We start from the raw sequence: 17,496 nt of genomic DNA on the forward strand, positions 1-17,496 counted from the left end.
ACAAACACAGGTAGGGTTGATCGAAACACAGGTAGGGTTGATCGAAACACTGGTAGGGTTGATACAAACACTGGTAGGGTTGATACAAACACTGGTAGGGTTGATACAAACACTGGTAGGGTTGATACAAACACTGGTAGGGTTGATACAAACACAGGTAGGATTGATACAAACACAGGTAGGATTGATACAAACACAGGTAGGGTTGATACAAACACAGGTAGGGTTGATACAAACACAGGTAGGGTTGATACAAACACTGGTAGGATTGATACAAACACTGGTAGGATTGATACAAACACTGGTAGGATTGATACAAACACAGGTAGGGTTGATACAAACACTGGTAGGATTGATACAAACATTGGTAGGATTGATACAAACACTGGTAGGATTGATACAAACACTGGTAGGATTGATACAAACACAGGTAGGGTTGATACAAACACAGGTAGGGTTGATACAAACACAGGTAGGGTTGTTAGAAACACAGGTAGGATTGATACAAACACAGGTAGGGTTGTTAGAAACACAGGTAGGGTTGTTAGAAACACAGGTAGGGTTGATACAAACACAGGTAGGGTTGATACAAACACAGGTAGGGTTGTTAGAAACACAGGTAGGGTTGTTAGAAACACAGGTAGGGTTGTTAGAAACACAGGTAGGGTTGTTAGAAACACAGGTAGGGTTGTTAGAAACACAGGTAGGGTTGTTCGAAACACAGGTAGGGTTGTTCGAAACACAGGTAGGGTTGTTCGAAACACAGGTAGGGTTGTTCGAAACACAGGTAGGGTTGATAGAAACACAGGTAGGGTTGATAGAAACACTGGTAGGGTTGATACAAACAATGGTAGGGTTGATAGAAACACAGGTAGGGTTGATAGAAACACAGGTAGGGTTGATAGAAACACTGGTAGGGTTGATACAAACAATGGTAGGGTTGATAGAAACACAGGTAGGGTTGATACAAACACAGGTAGGGTTGATAGAAACACTGGTAGGGTTGATAGAAACAATGGTAGGGTTGATAGAAACACAGGTAGGGTTGATAGAAACACAGGTAGGGTTGATAGAAACACTGGTAGGGTTGATACAAACAATGGTAGGGTTGATAGAAACACAGGTAGGGTTGATAGAAACACAGGTAGGGTTGATAGAAACACTGGTAGGGTTGATACAAACAATGGTAGGGTTGATAGAAACACAGGTAGGGTTGATAGAAACACAGGTAGGGTTGATAGAAACACTGGTAGGGTTGATAGAAACAATGGTAGGGTTGATAGAAACACAGGTAGGGTTGATAGAAACACAGGTAGGGTTGATAGAAACACAGGTAGAATTGATACAAACACAGGTAGGGTTGATACAAACACAGGTAGGGTTGATACAAACACAGGTAGGGTTGATACAAACACAGGTAGGGTTGATACAAACACAGGTAGGGTTGATACAAACACAGGTAGGGTTGATACAAACACAGGTAGGGTTGATACAAACACAGGTAGGGTTGATACAAACACAGGTAGGGTTGATACAAACACTGCTAGGATTGATACAAACACTGGTAGGATTGATACAAACACTGGTAGGATTGATACAAACACAGGTAGGGTTGATACAAACACTGGTAGGATTGATACAAACATTGGTAGGATTGATACAAACACTGGTAGGATTGATACAAACACTGGTAGGATTGATACAAACACAGGTAGGGTTGATACAAACACAGGTAGGGTTGATACAAACACAGGTAGGGTTGTTAGAAACACAGGTAGGATTGATACAAACACAGGTAGGGTTGTTAGAAACACAGGTAGGGTTGTTAGAAACACAGGTAGGGTTGATACAAACACAGGTAGGGTTGATACAAACACAGGTAGGGTTGTTAGAAACACAGGTAGGGTTGTTAGAAACACAGGTAGGGTTGTTAGAAACACAGGTAGGGTTGTTCGAAACACAGGTAGGGTTGATAGAAACACTGGTAGGGTTGATACAAACAATGGTAGGGTTGATAGAAACACAGGTAGGGTTGATAGAAACACAGGTAGGGTTGATACAAACACAGGTAGGGTTGATAGAAACACTGGTAGGGTTGATACAAACAATGGTAGGGTTGATAGAAACACAGGTAGGGTTGATAGAAACACAGGTAGGGTTGATACAAACACAGGTAGGGTTGTTAGAAACACAGGTAGGGTTGATTGAAACACTGGTAGGGTTGATACAAACAATGGTAGGGTTGATAGAAACACAGGTAGGGTTGATACAAACACAGGTATGGTTGATACAAACACAGGTAGGGTTGTTAGAAACACAGGTAGGGTTGATCGAAACACAGGTAGGGTTGATACAAACACAGGTAGGGTTGATAGAAACACTGGTAGGGTTGATACAAACACTGGTAGGGTTGATAGAAACACTGGTAGGGTTGATAGAAACACAGGTAGGGTTGATAGAAACACAGGTAGGGTTGATAGAAACACAGGTAGGGTTGATAGAAACACAGGTAGGGTTGATAGAAACACAGGTAGGGTTGATACAAACACAGGTAGGGTTGATCGAAACAATGGTAGGGTTGATAGAAACACAGGTAGGGTTGATAGAAACACAGGTAGGGTTGATAGAAACACAGGTAGGGTTGATACAAACACAGGTAGGGTTGATACAAACACAGGTAGGGTTGATCGAAACAATGGTAGGGTTGATAGAAACACAGGTAGGGTTGATACAAACACAGGTAGGGTTGATACAAACACAGGTAGGGTTGATACAAACACAGGTAGGGTTGATAGAAACACAGGTAGGGTTGATAGAAACACTGGTAGGGTTGATAGAAACAATGGTAGGGTTGATAGAAACACAGGTAGGGTTGATAGAAACACAGGTAGGGTTGATAGAAACACAGGTAGAATTGATACAAACACAGGTAGGGTTGATACAAACACAGGTAGGGTTGATACAAACACAGGTAGGGTTGATACAAACACAGGTAGGGTTGATACAAACACAGGTAGGGTTGATACAAACACAGGTAGGGTTGATACAAACACAGGTAGGGTTGATCGAAACACAGGTAGGGTTGATCGAAACACTGGTAGGGTTGATAGAAACACAGGTAGGGTTGATACAAACACAGGTAGGGTTGATCGAAACAACGGTAGGGTTGATAGAAACACAGGTAGGGTTGATAGAAACACAGGTAGGGTTGATACAAACACAGGTAGGGTTGATCGAAACAATGGTAGGGTTGATAGAAACACAGGTAGGGTTGATACAAACACAGGTAGGGTTGATACAAACACAGGTAGGGTTGATAGAAACAATGGTAGGGTTGATAGAAACACAGGTAGGGTTGATAGAAACACAGGTAGGGTTGATAGAAACACAGGTAGGGTTGATAGAAACACAGGTAGGGTTGATAGAAACAGGTAGGGTTGATAGAAACACAGGTAGGGTTGATACAAACACATGTAGGGTTGATAGAAACACAGGTAGGGTTGATAGAAACACAGGTAGGGTTGATACAAACACAGGTAGGGTTGATACAAACACAGGTAGGGTTGATACAAACACAGGTAGGGTTGATACAAACACAGGTAGGGTTGATACAAACACAGGTAGGGTTGATACAAACACAGGTAGGGTTGATAGAAACAATGGTAGGGTTGATAGAAACACAGGTAGGGTTGATAGAAACACAGGTAGGGTTGATAGAAACACAGGTAGGGTTGATAGAAACACAGGTAGGGTTGATACAAACACAGGTAGGGTTGATACAAACACAGGTAGGGTTGATACAAACACAGGTAGGGTTGATACAAACACAGGTAGGGTTGATACAAACACAGGTAGGGTTGATACAAACACAGGTAGGGTTGATACAAACACAGGTAGGGTTGATACAAACACAGGTAGGGTTGATACAAACACAGGTAGGGTTGATACAAACACAGGTAGGGTTGATACAAACACAGGTAGGGTTGATAGAAACAATGGTAGGGTTGATAGAAACACAGGTAGGGTTGTTAGAAACACAGGTAGGGTTGATAGAAACACAGGTAGGGTTGATAGAAACACAGGTAGGGTTCATAGAAACACAGGTAGGGTTGATACAAACACAGGTAGGGTTGTTAGAAACACAGGTAGGGTTGTTAGAAACACAGGTACGGTTGATAGAAACACAGGTACGGTTGATAGAAACACAGGTAGGGTTGATAGAAACACAGGTAGGGTTGATAGAAACAATGGTAGGGTTGATAGAAACACAGGTAGGGTTGATAGAAACACAGGTAGGGTTGATAGAAACACAGGTATGGTTGATAGAAACACAGGTATGGTTGATAGAAACACAGGTAGGGTTGATAGAAACACAGGTATGGTTGATAGAAACACAGGTAGGGTTGATAGAAACACAGGTAGGGTTGATAGAAACACAGGTAGGGTTGATAGAAACACAGGTAGGGTTGATACAAACAATGGTAGGATTGATACAAACACAGGTAGGATTGATACAAACACAGGTAGGGTTGATACAAACACAGGTAGGGTTGATACAAACACAGGTAGGGTTGATACAAACACAGGTAGGGTTGATACACACACAGGTAGGGTTGATACAAACACAGGTAGGGTTGATACAAACACAGGTAGGGTTGATACAAACACAGGTAGGGTTGATACAAACACAGGTAGGGTTGATACAAACACAGGTAGGGTTGATACAAACACAGGTAGGGTTGATACAAACACAGGTAGGGTTGATACAAACACAGGTAGGGTTGATACAAACAATGGTAGGGTTGTTAGAAACACAGGTAGGGTTGTTAGAAACACAGGTAGGGTTGATACAAACAATGATAGGGTTGATACAAACAATGGTAGGGTTGATACAAACACAGGTAGGGTTGATACAAACACAGGTAGGGTTGATACAAACACAGGTAGGTTTGATACAAACAATGGTAGGGTTGATACAAACACAGGTAGGGTTGATACAAACAATGGTAGGGTTGTTAGAAACACAGGTAGGGTTGATACAAACAATGGTAGGGTTGTTAGAAACACAGGTAGGGTTGATACAAACACAGGTAGGGTTGTTAGAAACACAGGTAGGGTTGATACAAACAATGGTAGGGTTGATACAAACAATGGTAGGGTTGATACAAACAATGGTAGGGTTGATACAAACAATGGTAGGGTTGATACAAACACAGGTAGGGTTGATACAAACACAGGTAGGGTTGATACAAACAATGATAGGGTTGATACAAACAATGGTAGGGTTGATAGAAACAATGGTAGGGTTGATAGAAACAATGGTAGGGTTGATAGAAACAATGATAGGGTTGATACAAACAATGGTAGGGTTGATACAAACACAGGTAGGGTTGATACAAACACAGGTAGGGTTGATACAAACACAGGTAGGTTTGATACAAACAATGGTAGGGTTGATACAAACACAGGTAGGGTTGATACAAACAATGGTAGGGTTGATACAAACACAGGTAGGATTGTTACAAACAATGATAGGGTTGATACAAACAATGATAGGGTTGATACAAACAATGGTAGGGTTGATACAAACAATGATAGGGTTGATACAAACACAGGTAGGATTGATACAAACAATGATAGGGTTGATACAAACACTGGTAGGGTTGATACAAACACAGGTAGGGTTGATAGAAACACAGGTAGGGTTGATAGAAACACAGGTAGGGTTGATAGAAACACAGGTAGGATTGATACAAACAATGATAGGGTTGATACAAACACTGGTAGGGTTGATACAAACAATGATAGGGTTGATACAAACACAGGTAGGATTGATACAAACAATGATAGGGTTGATACAAACACTGGTAGGGTTGATACAAACACAGGTAGGATTGATACAAACAATGATAGGGTTGATACAAACACTGGTAGGGTTGATACAAACAATGGTAGGGTTGATACAAACAATGATAGGGTTGATACAAACAATGGTAGGGTTGATACAAACAATGATAGGGTTGATACAAACAATGATATGGTTGATACAAACACTGGTAGGGTTGATACAAACAATGATAGGGTTGATACAAACACAGGTAGGATTGATACAAACAATGATAGGGTTGATACAAACACTGGTAGGGTTGATACAAACACAGGTAGGGTTGATACAAACAATGATAGGGTTGATACAAACAATGGTAGGGTTGATAGAAACACAGGTAGGATTGATACAAACACTGGTAGGGTTGATACAAACACTGGTAGGGTTGATACAAACACTGGTAGGGTTGATACAAACAATGGTAGGGTTGATACAAACAATGATAGGGTTGATACAAACACTGGTAGGGTTGATACAAACAATGGTAGGGTTGATACAAACGATGATAGGGTTGATACAAACGATGATAGGGTTGATACAAACAATGATAGGGTTGATACAAACACAGGTAGGGTTGATACAAACAATGATAGGGTTGATACAAACAATGATAGGGTTGATACAAACACTGGTAGGGTTGATACAAACACAGGTAGGGTTGATACAAACACAGGTAGGATTGATACAAACAATGATAGGGTTGATACAAACACTGGTAGGGTTGATACAAACAATGGTAGGGTTGATACAAACAATGATAGGGTTGATACAAACACAGGTAGGGTTGATACAAACAATGATAGGGTTGATACAAACAATGGTAGGGTTGATAGAAACACAGGTAGGATTGATACAAACACTGGTAGGGTTGATACAAACACTGGTAGGGTTGATACAAACACTGGTAGGGTTGATACAAACACTGGTAGGGTTGATACAAACACTGGTAGGGTTGATACAAACACTGGTAGGGTTGATACAAACAATGGTAGGGTTGATACAAACACAGGTAGGGTTGATAGAAACACAGGTAGGGTTGATACAAACAATGATAGGGTTGATACAAACAATGGTAGGGTTGATAGAAACACAGGTAGGATTGATACAAACACTGGTAGGGTTGATACAAACACTGGTAGGGTTGATACAAACACTGGTAGGGTTGATACAAACAATGGTAGGGTTGATCGAAACACTGGTAGGGTTGATCGAAACACTGGTAGGGTTGATACAAACACTGGTAGGGTTGATCGAAACACTGGTAGGGTTGATCGAAACACTGGTAGGGTTGATACAAACACTGGTAGGGTTGATACAAACACTGGTAGGGTTGATACAAACACTGGTAGGGTTGATACAAACACTGGTAGGGTTGATACAAACACTGGTAGGGTTGATACAAACACTGGTAGGGTTGATACAAACTCTGGTAGGGTTGATACAAACACAGGTAGGGTTGATACAAACACAGGTAGGGTTGATACAAACACTGGTAGGGTTGATACAAACACTGGTAGGGTTGATACAAACACTGGTAGGGTTGATACAAACACTGGTAGGGTTGATACAAACACTGGTAGGGTTGATACAAACACTGGTAGGGTTGATACAAACACTGGTAGGGTTGATACAAACACTGGTAGGGTTGATACAAACACTGGTAGGGTTGATACAAACACTGGTAGGGTTGATACAAACACTGGTAGGGTTGATACAAACACTGGTAGGGTTGATACAAACACTGGTAGGGTTGATACAAACACTGGTAGGGTTGATACAAACACTGGTAGGGTTGATACAAACACTGGTAGGGTTGATACAAACACTGGTAGGGTTGATACAAACACTGGTAGGGTTGATACAAACACTGGTAGGGTTGATACAAACACTGGTAGGGTTGATACAAACACTGGTAGGGTTGATACAAACACTGGTAGGGTTGATACAAACACTGGTAGGGTTGATACAAACACTGGTAGGGTTGATACAAACACTGGTAGGGTTGATACAAACACTGGTAGGGTTGATACAAACACTGGTAGGGTTGATACAAACACAGGTAGGGTTGATACAAACACTGGTAGGGTTGATACAAACACTGGTAGGGTTGATACAAACACTGGTAGGGTTGATACAAACACGGGTAGGGTTGATACTAATATTTAACTAATCCATGTTTTTACATTTTGATAGAGTATTCATCAAAGAGTTGACTCTAATATCATCCTATTGGACTGGTTAACCGCTGGCAGAGTTGCACTAGGAGAGTGCTGGCAATTTACAAGGTAGCAATTAATATTACTTGTGACTGCACCATTTGTTTTTATGTTGTTTTATTCATACCTGTTTGGACTTATAGTCCGAAAACTGCTGCTCGCTGGTAGCCATTTTGTTTTAAAGAATGCAGTTGTGGATCTTATATTTCCAACATACCTGGACCAATGAAATTTAAATTTCACACATACATCATATTGGACAAAAGCATGTGCCTTGTTGTCATCAACATCATATCCGACATGGTTGAGTAGCAGTTACCTTGTTTAAATTAATAAACAGATGCAGTTCCAGGGAGCCATATCTCATACACGTTTGTTGCTATTATGAATAACACCTCGGTAGTCATGTGATATCTGGTGCCTATAATATAAACAGAGACTGTTTCATTGAAAATTATTGAAATGCGCTGTACAGTGGCTTCAGAATTTTTCATCATTTCAGTTACAGCAGTAAGACTTCTATCTTCATAGAAGATCAACTTGTGTTCCGCGACAGTGTTCAACTTTCTGATAAACCAACATGTACGGTGAAGCAATCAATGGACGGCTATACGGCTATTGCAATGTGTGTTATAATTGGTCCACAGTTAAAACAATTATGTGACGAAAGTATGGAAAGAATTGGCAAACGCAAGTCAATTGGTAAGTGTATGATTTTAGACATGACAGTGTTTAAAGTATAATGCTATTCAAAAGTACAAATAATAAATAAATGTAATTTGCGTTTTGCATGGATAAAATAAAATAAATATTAGCATCACCATATTCAGTTCAGAAAACATCGATATACAAAATTGAGTGAAAATAGCATGTTTTGTCTGTTTGGTAGATGTACGTTTTACCATTGTTTACTGAGACAATATCTCAAAATTGCTATCGCTGACATTTGGTGAAGAAATTGCACAAGATTTTTTGAAAGGTACTTGTCAATGTTGTAATACTTCTTGATATTAACATTATTTTTAAGTTTTTTTTTATGCATATTAATTATTTAACCGTTTTTCTCAACAACAGTTTGACAGTGAGAGAAAAGCGTACTGTTGACTAATACTGTCACTATATATGCAAATGTATCAAAAACAGACATAGCATTCTGCCTAGACTGGCCCAGTTATGGCAAATTTGTCTAACACGAAATTACCACAACTGGTCTATTTGGAGGCGTATTCATTGCTACTCATTATTCATGATATACACTGATAGAGTGGAACAAAATTAGAGCATGTACAACAAACTAGCTTTTTTTTGACATTATAAAATCTTTATGTTGTATACAGCATTTGTGCCATGAGGCTTGAAACCTGGACATTGCTGCTATGCAGCTATATATTATTATTTTCTGAGGCACATAAAACCAGTAGCCTATAGCTTATTGTTAATATAAAATTATTAATAAAGTGTCAAGCATATATTAGATAGTGAAGATAGTGGAAAAGTTACACATGTAATTCTGGTACAATGTACAAAAAAAAAAAACATTTAGTAGTTTATTAAAAATATTTGGCTATTTTTGTCCCAGTCTTCTGAAGGAAAGTGAGACTATAAACGAGACTATTTTGTGAATTTGGGATGAAAAGAGGGAACTGGTGGTGAAAAGGTTAAGATGAGGTTGTGCAAGTGGTGTAATATTCATTGAAGATCAAAACAGCAAAGTTTCCTACAAGTTTCAAAATGATCACAAAATACATACATTTCTAGAAATACTAAATACTGTAAAATACTTTATTTTAGCTGGAATTAATTTTTGCTGAAAAGACTTTTTGGGTGTTTTGTATGGAATTTATTTTCACTGATTTTTGACGAGTTGAATGTAAAATATAGAAAAAAAGGTATATTTGCTGGATTTTATTTTCACTGAATCATTCCTTCAGCGAAAATAACGAAAATTAATTCCAAGCGAAAATAAGTGAGTGAGACAGTGACAGAACTGTGTTATTTCAGGCTGCTTTGCTAGCTGACTTGTATATTAGCAAATCATGTATTATATTTATAAAAGTGTTTGTTTTTGAATACAGCTACAATCTCGGCCATTTCTGTTCATGCAATCTAACTCTTCTAATTCTCTGCATTCTATGATGCTGTTGGTTGGAAATACGTTTGATAGATGTGCACCTTGAATAGGATTGTCATCTCATATCATCACACATTGATATCAAAGTTGAATCCCTTATTTTATAAATTCTTCAATAGATTAGTTAAATGTTGTGGATAATGTTTTGTTTGATTTTTTTAGGACATCAACAGGAACGGGATGTGATGGTAACTGTTAGTAAGCTGGATTGCAATGTAAATAATACAGACATTCATGGAATAGTGGTGAGAATTGCCGCATATTCCACAACACAGGTACAACGTATTCTTCTTATAATTTAATATCTGCCTGGAGTTTTTTGACCAAACAGAATTGCAGGGCTTCATATACACTAATTGCCCTGTTTCTCAGTCTGAATCATGTCTTTAGTATGGCCACAACCAGGACTTAATTATGAGGCCTCAGATGCAAAAAAAGGAGAAGCACTGGTTTTCGTAGGTAAACCTGATGAAGAATCTAAAAATAATAAACCAGCTTTAGACATTAAAGCTAATTCTATATCCCACGATTAATGAATTATTGGCTTGACTTATAGAAATAGGTAATATGACTCCCAGTCCAAAAGAAATTATTTCACTTCTAGTGAAATCACTATTTATCTGTAAATTTTAAGATATTACTAAATGACGATATTGTTGATTTTATTATGAGTACAAGCAAATTTTCAATCACAAATTATTTCAGCTGATATCGTTAAAAATGGGCTAAGAATAAAGTGATATCTCCCCCTGTAAATAGCTGGTATTTTATGCGACTTGCTTACAGAACTAAAATGTTTCCTTATGAATATTCTTATCTTAAAGGTGCAGTATTATTCTTTATGGACTGGATACGGCTTTTGCGGCCCAAGGTCGTGCGGCGGAAGCGCCCAAGCTTGCGAGGGCGCGTAAGCCGTACGATCGAGGGCAGCAAAAGCCGTATCCAGTCCATAAAGGTTTTATCATATACCTTATATGAAAAACAAGTCTTTAGTTGTGTTATTTTTCGCTCGTCTGGCCCAAAAGAAAACCTATTCGATTAAATCCGGGTTTCGATACGGGCCGTTTTACTGGCGCGGATTTATACGGGGGATTCTAAACGACGCAAACGCGTCAACACAATAGACAAACGAATGTCACCAAATATATCCCTAAATTACATTTTAATGAAATAGCATATGAACGTAAATTTATAACAATATTTTAACGGTTGTAAATACGAACTCATTATAAACTTTCTTTCTTAAGAATGAACACTACAGTCCAGCGAAGTTGGTCATTTACTGACCGTCCGACAACAGGCGTTTTCTTGGAGCTGATGTTGTAGCCGCCGGGAGGTAGAGACACGTTGATTTCACAGTTGTTAAAAACTGTAGTCGGTGAACGAGAAACCATTGCTTGACAAGAAGCAGTTTAGTTTACAGTTCCAGATTCTGGCGTAGCTCAACTAAGAATATCTGAAATGCGCCGATGATCTTCCGTGGAGACAGTATCGTCACAGTCAGCTGGCATTGGTGTCGCTGGGTGTATCTAGCGACACCGATGCCAGCTGACTGCGAGTATGTAGTACTGTAAACTTGACACGTTTTTGTGACCAGTTATATTTATGATTGGTTGTGGTAGAATGCCGGTTTTCGTCAGGGTAATAATGAGTCCAACTGGTCTTTTGGTATATTTCCCATCTACTGAATAATATCGTCAGCCGTTATCGAAGCGCAGACTCAAATTACGCGCGTTGTTTGTAAACAGAAAGTAGTTCCTGGAAATAGATGCGTTTACCAAATATGGTAAACGGGGCCCGGGCGTGATATGGAAAATTATTGCATGGCTCGCGCATCGGGATTCCCATAGCGTTACGAGGCCGGGCAATACGAGGTATATGATAAGAACAAAACATACATTTTAATATTTTTGTTCACAAACAAAAACTGTTTGCAGTATATATAGCAGTATCCATTAGGTGTAAAAATTAAAGCACAAATACACATGTTCAGTGATTTTCATTGTACACACAAACACAGCAAGTGCATGCACATGTTATAAAAACAAAATGTTCATCAGTCAGCCATTTTGAATCAAATCTGGGGAAAAAATGACATGCATCAATGACCAAGTTTGAATAACATATGTCCATGCACAACCGAAATCCAGTTCCGGAATGGCAGAAATGCTTGATTTTTAGCACTAAAATGGCCGTCATTCAGCCATTCTAGGCAGATTTTGGCAAACTTGACATATTATTTTAGGGTTTAATTTATATCCAAGAAGAGTCGATCCACAAACCCGTATTTTCACCTTTAGACATAATTAACGATAATTTCAATAAAATATTATAGTAGTGGTCTTGACATCTTTGCCAGCCTTGATTCATTTAATCAGCTCTCACGTCACCATTCCACCTTGGCAGAATTCTCACTATGAACCTGTTTTACTGTCCAAAAAATCAGACACAACATCGCATTCTCTAGGGCATTTCTATGGTAAATTGAACACAAAGTTCAATGACATGATATAAGAAGGCTAAATCAAATTTTTTGAAATTGATAGAGGTGTTGCTACAGGAATACTGATTAATGTTCTTGTAATCAAATCGTTTAATTTAACTGAGGTAAAATATAAAAAAAAAAAAAATTGATCACGCACAGGTTCGTGGGGACTGCCATGGATAGTCGACTTCAGCATAACCATACAAATTTGATGATGTAGTCTTATATTCTCTTTCTCTAGAGAGGAAAGAATCAAGAAATTCAGTGATGATTATTATTTGTGATCTTTGTTTCTATGGATACATTTTGTCATTATTAAAAGTGCTTTTATGCCACAGTTAGGATATTAAATTTATGGAGATTTCATTCATCAGACAACAGACATGGTCCTTTAATATGGACCTTTAACAAAATCCCAGATAGTGTTGCCCAACTAACGATGTCTTTCCCAACTGACGATGTCTTTCCCATCTAACCATTCTTTCTTATTCATTTCTTTTAAGGCATTTCTGCAAATTGAAAAGATACTCTCTTCAGTTTATCCAAGACTTGGAGGAAATCCGTTTCAGAATAAGTACTGAGTAAAAGAATTCATTGCTGTCATGGTTACCGAAGATGAAATTGCAGTGTTTTGAGAATTATCTTAAAATTATTTACAATAACTAGAAAATTTATGCTATCTAGAAAAGTTTAATACACAGAGTACAACTATAAGAGAAAGATTGATTTGTATATTTTTACCTTAATATTAATATTATTCTTTGGGTGCCATAATTTTTTCCACTAATATTTTTTACAACGTTACGTCTTTTTAATGTATTTTTCTTGGATAATTTTAGAAGAAAAGCACATAACTTCCTATTGGATACTGGTCTTGATCAATATTTTTGAGAGAATCAAGGAAAAATAAAGTTGACTTGGCACTCAAGGGGTTAAAGAAGCTGCCAGGAAATGATTGCTTGGGTGTTTGGGAAAACAGATTTTGTTTTACTGGTACTCAGGGAATTATGCACAGAAACTCATTCACATAAAAAGGTATAAAAAAAAACACGCTATTTCATTTTTCGAACTTTCATGTCGTTTGAATCGTACTGTGTGTGGTAAAACTAATAAATTGCTCCCAGCTTTATTGTCTGATTTTTGTTTTGAAAATTAGTAACTTTACTGAAACAAGAATTATAATCTTTTGTGGTTTCTGATTTAAGAATGACTGCAAACACAAAAATTTCAAAACATTTGTGAGCGACCTTTTGTGTGAGTGAACGTCATGGATTTCTATCTTTTTCACTCCCATTGACTTTGTCTGACAACTAAGTATCAGCAAACAATGCGTCATTGTGTTCTCTTACATCCAACCTTTCAGAAACTAGCATGAAGTGAAGTAATAATAAAAAGATTTCCCTAAAAACAACACACAATTGGAAAAAAAAAAAAAAAAATTTGAATATTTACATTCTTATATTAAGATTGAATACAACCAAGGGTGGATAATAGGTAAGTGAATGCTACTAGGGTGACATATGACACTCCAATTGAAATCACACGGTGAGCTAACACAATTTATATGACCATATATAGGATACCAAAGAGGAAATTTTAGAAAAAATTAATGTAACCACTTTTTGTATAAACAATTTTTAAAGTCAAACTGGTATCATGTATGCATTTTACTTTCACATTTAATTTAAAATTATTGTTGTAGTTTGATTTGATACAATAGGTGATTTTCCGTTCAACTACAAGATCTTGAGAGTTGCATGAAAGATGTGTGCCGAACGTCTGCCGCAAAAATCAAACGATTTGATTTTGAACTCGAATTTCATTATTTCGTAGCTCGCATCGAAAGGCCGATCTTGACAGGGGAATATTGCGTTTGAATACCCTTACATCATCGAAATTTACCATCGTGAAATGTGTACAGCATACTACTGTAAAATCTGTATTAGAAGCCGCGGCTTCTATTAGAATGGTACAATGCAACAGAGGGGATGCGGCTTTTATTAGAGCACCTACACATATGAGAAATGATGAATTTTTGCCTCTCAATTGTTCAAAAAGAATGGGTGCGACTTCTATTAGGGATGCGGCTTCTAATACAGATTTTACGGTAGTATTATTAAGCATTGAAGTTTCCCCAAAAATACTTTCACGTTTGTCGAATCCCGCGCGATGTTTGTCGACACTACAACACTATGACCTTTGTTTGTCCTGTTTTTGCGTTCGATTTCAACCATAACGCGGGATCTTGCAGTGAACGGAAAATGGTATATTAGGTTTCATGCAAAAGTATGCATGTAAGTCGGTGCGTTCCCTTGCTGCCTGATTGCATACTTTGCAATATTCTCGTCATAACTTTATAATTGTACATCTATTTCCTATTTGTAGTAATAATTTGATGAATGAACAGCCCAAAATGGCAACGAAAAAAAGATGGCGTTGTGCGAACAGTTGCACTCCCCTCGCTAAATAGTGCTTGTGCGTCCGATATAAACAAAGGAATTGTACGAATACAACATAACATTGAATGTAACCCTGTTGGTGACGTAGTTTACCTGAAATTAAAAAACAATAATTGTAGTTCAGAAAATGTGTAGATACGTTTAGGAACAAATACAAATATCGCTTTTTACGAAACGACTAATTCTATTTTGTTTTGGAAACTTTAATTGTCTGAAATTTGTTTGTTTTTTTACTTTTTGTCTAAGTAGTTCTTCATAATTGTGGATAATATTGGCTCAATACAAGAGTTGTAATTGTCATTGCTGATCGTTAACCAGTTCCTCCTTTTCATCACAAATTCACAAAATAGTCTACACTCTCCTTCAGAAGATTGGACAAAAATAGCCAAATTTTTTGAGTTAAAACCTGACTAAAATTTAGCCTGTTGGCTCCAAAATTAGGATACATTTCCAGAAATATTGAAGAATATAAGAAAAAGTGCAGAAAAATTTGGTTGAGAATGTCTGAAACATGCAATTTTATATAAATTAACTGGCATTAAAAAAATGTGGTAAAAAAATGTTTTATTAACAAAAATATTTTTATTAAAAATTATAACAATTCATTTTCCGAATATATACTTGCAATGGTTTCATAGCAAAAAGTATTTAACAATTTATGGTAAATGTGAGGTATGTGTGAATAACACAATAAATATCAGTCTGCCTTGACCTATGTCACCAATCATGCAATTCTCTAATGCCTATTCCACAGGAAGGCAACAAATTTTGTGTTATGTGCTTGATGTCACATTGATCAATATTAAGTAGGTTGATAATACATATAAAGAAATTTTGGGATAACCAGTAATATAAATTTTGTCCGCAAGTGTTAGGTTGCACACTTGTTAAACCTTTGAAAGGCACTTCCGTATGTGGCATCTGCAATATAAAAAAGGAATATCCCAACAGTTTTGTTTGCTGACCTATCATTATATCCCCCATCATATCATTATATCCCCCAATGGGTTTTTCTTGACAAAATCTCGCGTCCCGATCATATACGGGTCGTATCACTTTTTGCAAAGTTAGACTTTGTAAGTAGAGAGAGTAGGTTTCCAGCAGACAGTATATCTGCCAAAAGCAAGAACATGAGTAGTACTCTTTATACAAAACCCTTTATACAAATACCATTGTTATTTTGCGAATTAACGAGAAGGATTTCCAAAGAGAATAAACAATTGAGGTGAGAGGGGATCACCTTGTCTGACCCCTACGAAAGAGCAAAATGCTGTGTCGTCTGTCGCATATTTAATCCACGGTTACTAGATGAACCGTGTTTAATCATGCAGCTTTGTAGATTTCAATAGAATGATCTATCACATTTAGGCCAAATTTTTTTTATTCCTCGTTTCTCGAGTTTTTATAAGGCAAATTTTTTGAGGAGGACGGAAAAAAAATAAAATTAATTCTTTTTTTCCCCATTAGATTTGTGTGATTCTCAAAGAATTGTAAGCGAGATCATTGATCGGAGAGAGGAAATGAAATAAAATAAAATTGTATTCCATGTATAATCTTGTTTCTCATCTGCGCGAGACTTCGGTACTTTGATCATGATACTCCCACGAAAATGCAACTTGGATTTGTTATGCGGCAGACGAAAAAAAAATGAAGATAAAAATAATTTTTTTTAGTAATTTTTTGCACTTACAATTCGGCGGGCGCGAGAAATTACGCTGAAATAAAATTTTATTTTTATTTCATTTTCAGCTCCTGTTTATTCGGCGGGTTCGCGAAACAAGGGATAATAAAAGTCTGGCCTTAGCAGAAATAATTGTTTTGAGGCAGTCAGACATATAACCTCATTCTGAGTTATCAAAGGCCTTGATTAAAAACCAGACATCCCAAAGAAAAGGGTTGATTATGAAAGGCGAAAATTTCATGCAAATTGCAAAGAAAAAGTAGTAAAAAATTATCTGAGCATTCAAAAAAAGATACAACTGCCTACAGAGTCAGCAATTCTGTCAAAAAAGAAAGTTTCATGAAAAGTTAAAAAGAATACATTAAAAGTTGACTATGTAAGGTTGATCGAAATGTCAGAGGTGCACAGATGAAAAACCAAACTTCCAGGTGAACTACAAGTATTACATTATTCCTTTACATCGCGCCCTCTAGTGTTGAGATGCGTCTGTGACTTTCCCGGAAGTAACGAGACTTGTGTGCAGAAAGACGTCTGCTTTTGTCATGGCGGCAAGTACAAACATGTCTGACCGCTGATAACAGAGTATCGGGACTTCCTTTTTGTGACGTCGATTAGTTCAAGCACAATATAACGTTAC

At 37.6% G+C, this 17,496-nt stretch overlaps 1 protein-coding gene across 1 annotated transcript in view; it reads left to right on the plus strand.

Annotated features, from left to right (window-relative positions):
- Positions 1-16,731, plus strand: part of LOC100369951 (uncharacterized) — an 81,406-nt gene extending 64,675 nt beyond the window's left edge. Inside the window, exons 5-8 of the mRNA XM_085490594.1 lie at positions 8,081-8,172; positions 8,606-8,805; positions 10,397-10,509; positions 13,223-16,731. Of these exons, the coding sequence (XP_085346720.1) occupies positions 8,081-8,172; positions 8,606-8,805; positions 10,397-10,509; positions 13,223-13,300 (483 nt within the window). The 3' untranslated portion in view covers positions 13,301-16,731. The remainder of the gene's footprint in view (positions 1-8,080; positions 8,173-8,605; positions 8,806-10,396; positions 10,510-13,222) is intronic.
- Positions 16,732-17,496: the final 765 nt, after the last annotated feature.

Source organism: Saccoglossus kowalevskii, chromosome 15 (assembly GCF_978046115.1).
Source record: "Saccoglossus kowalevskii chromosome 15, keSacKowa6.1, whole genome shotgun sequence".
NCBI classification, from domain to species: Eukaryota; Metazoa; Hemichordata; class Enteropneusta; family Harrimaniidae; genus Saccoglossus; species Saccoglossus kowalevskii.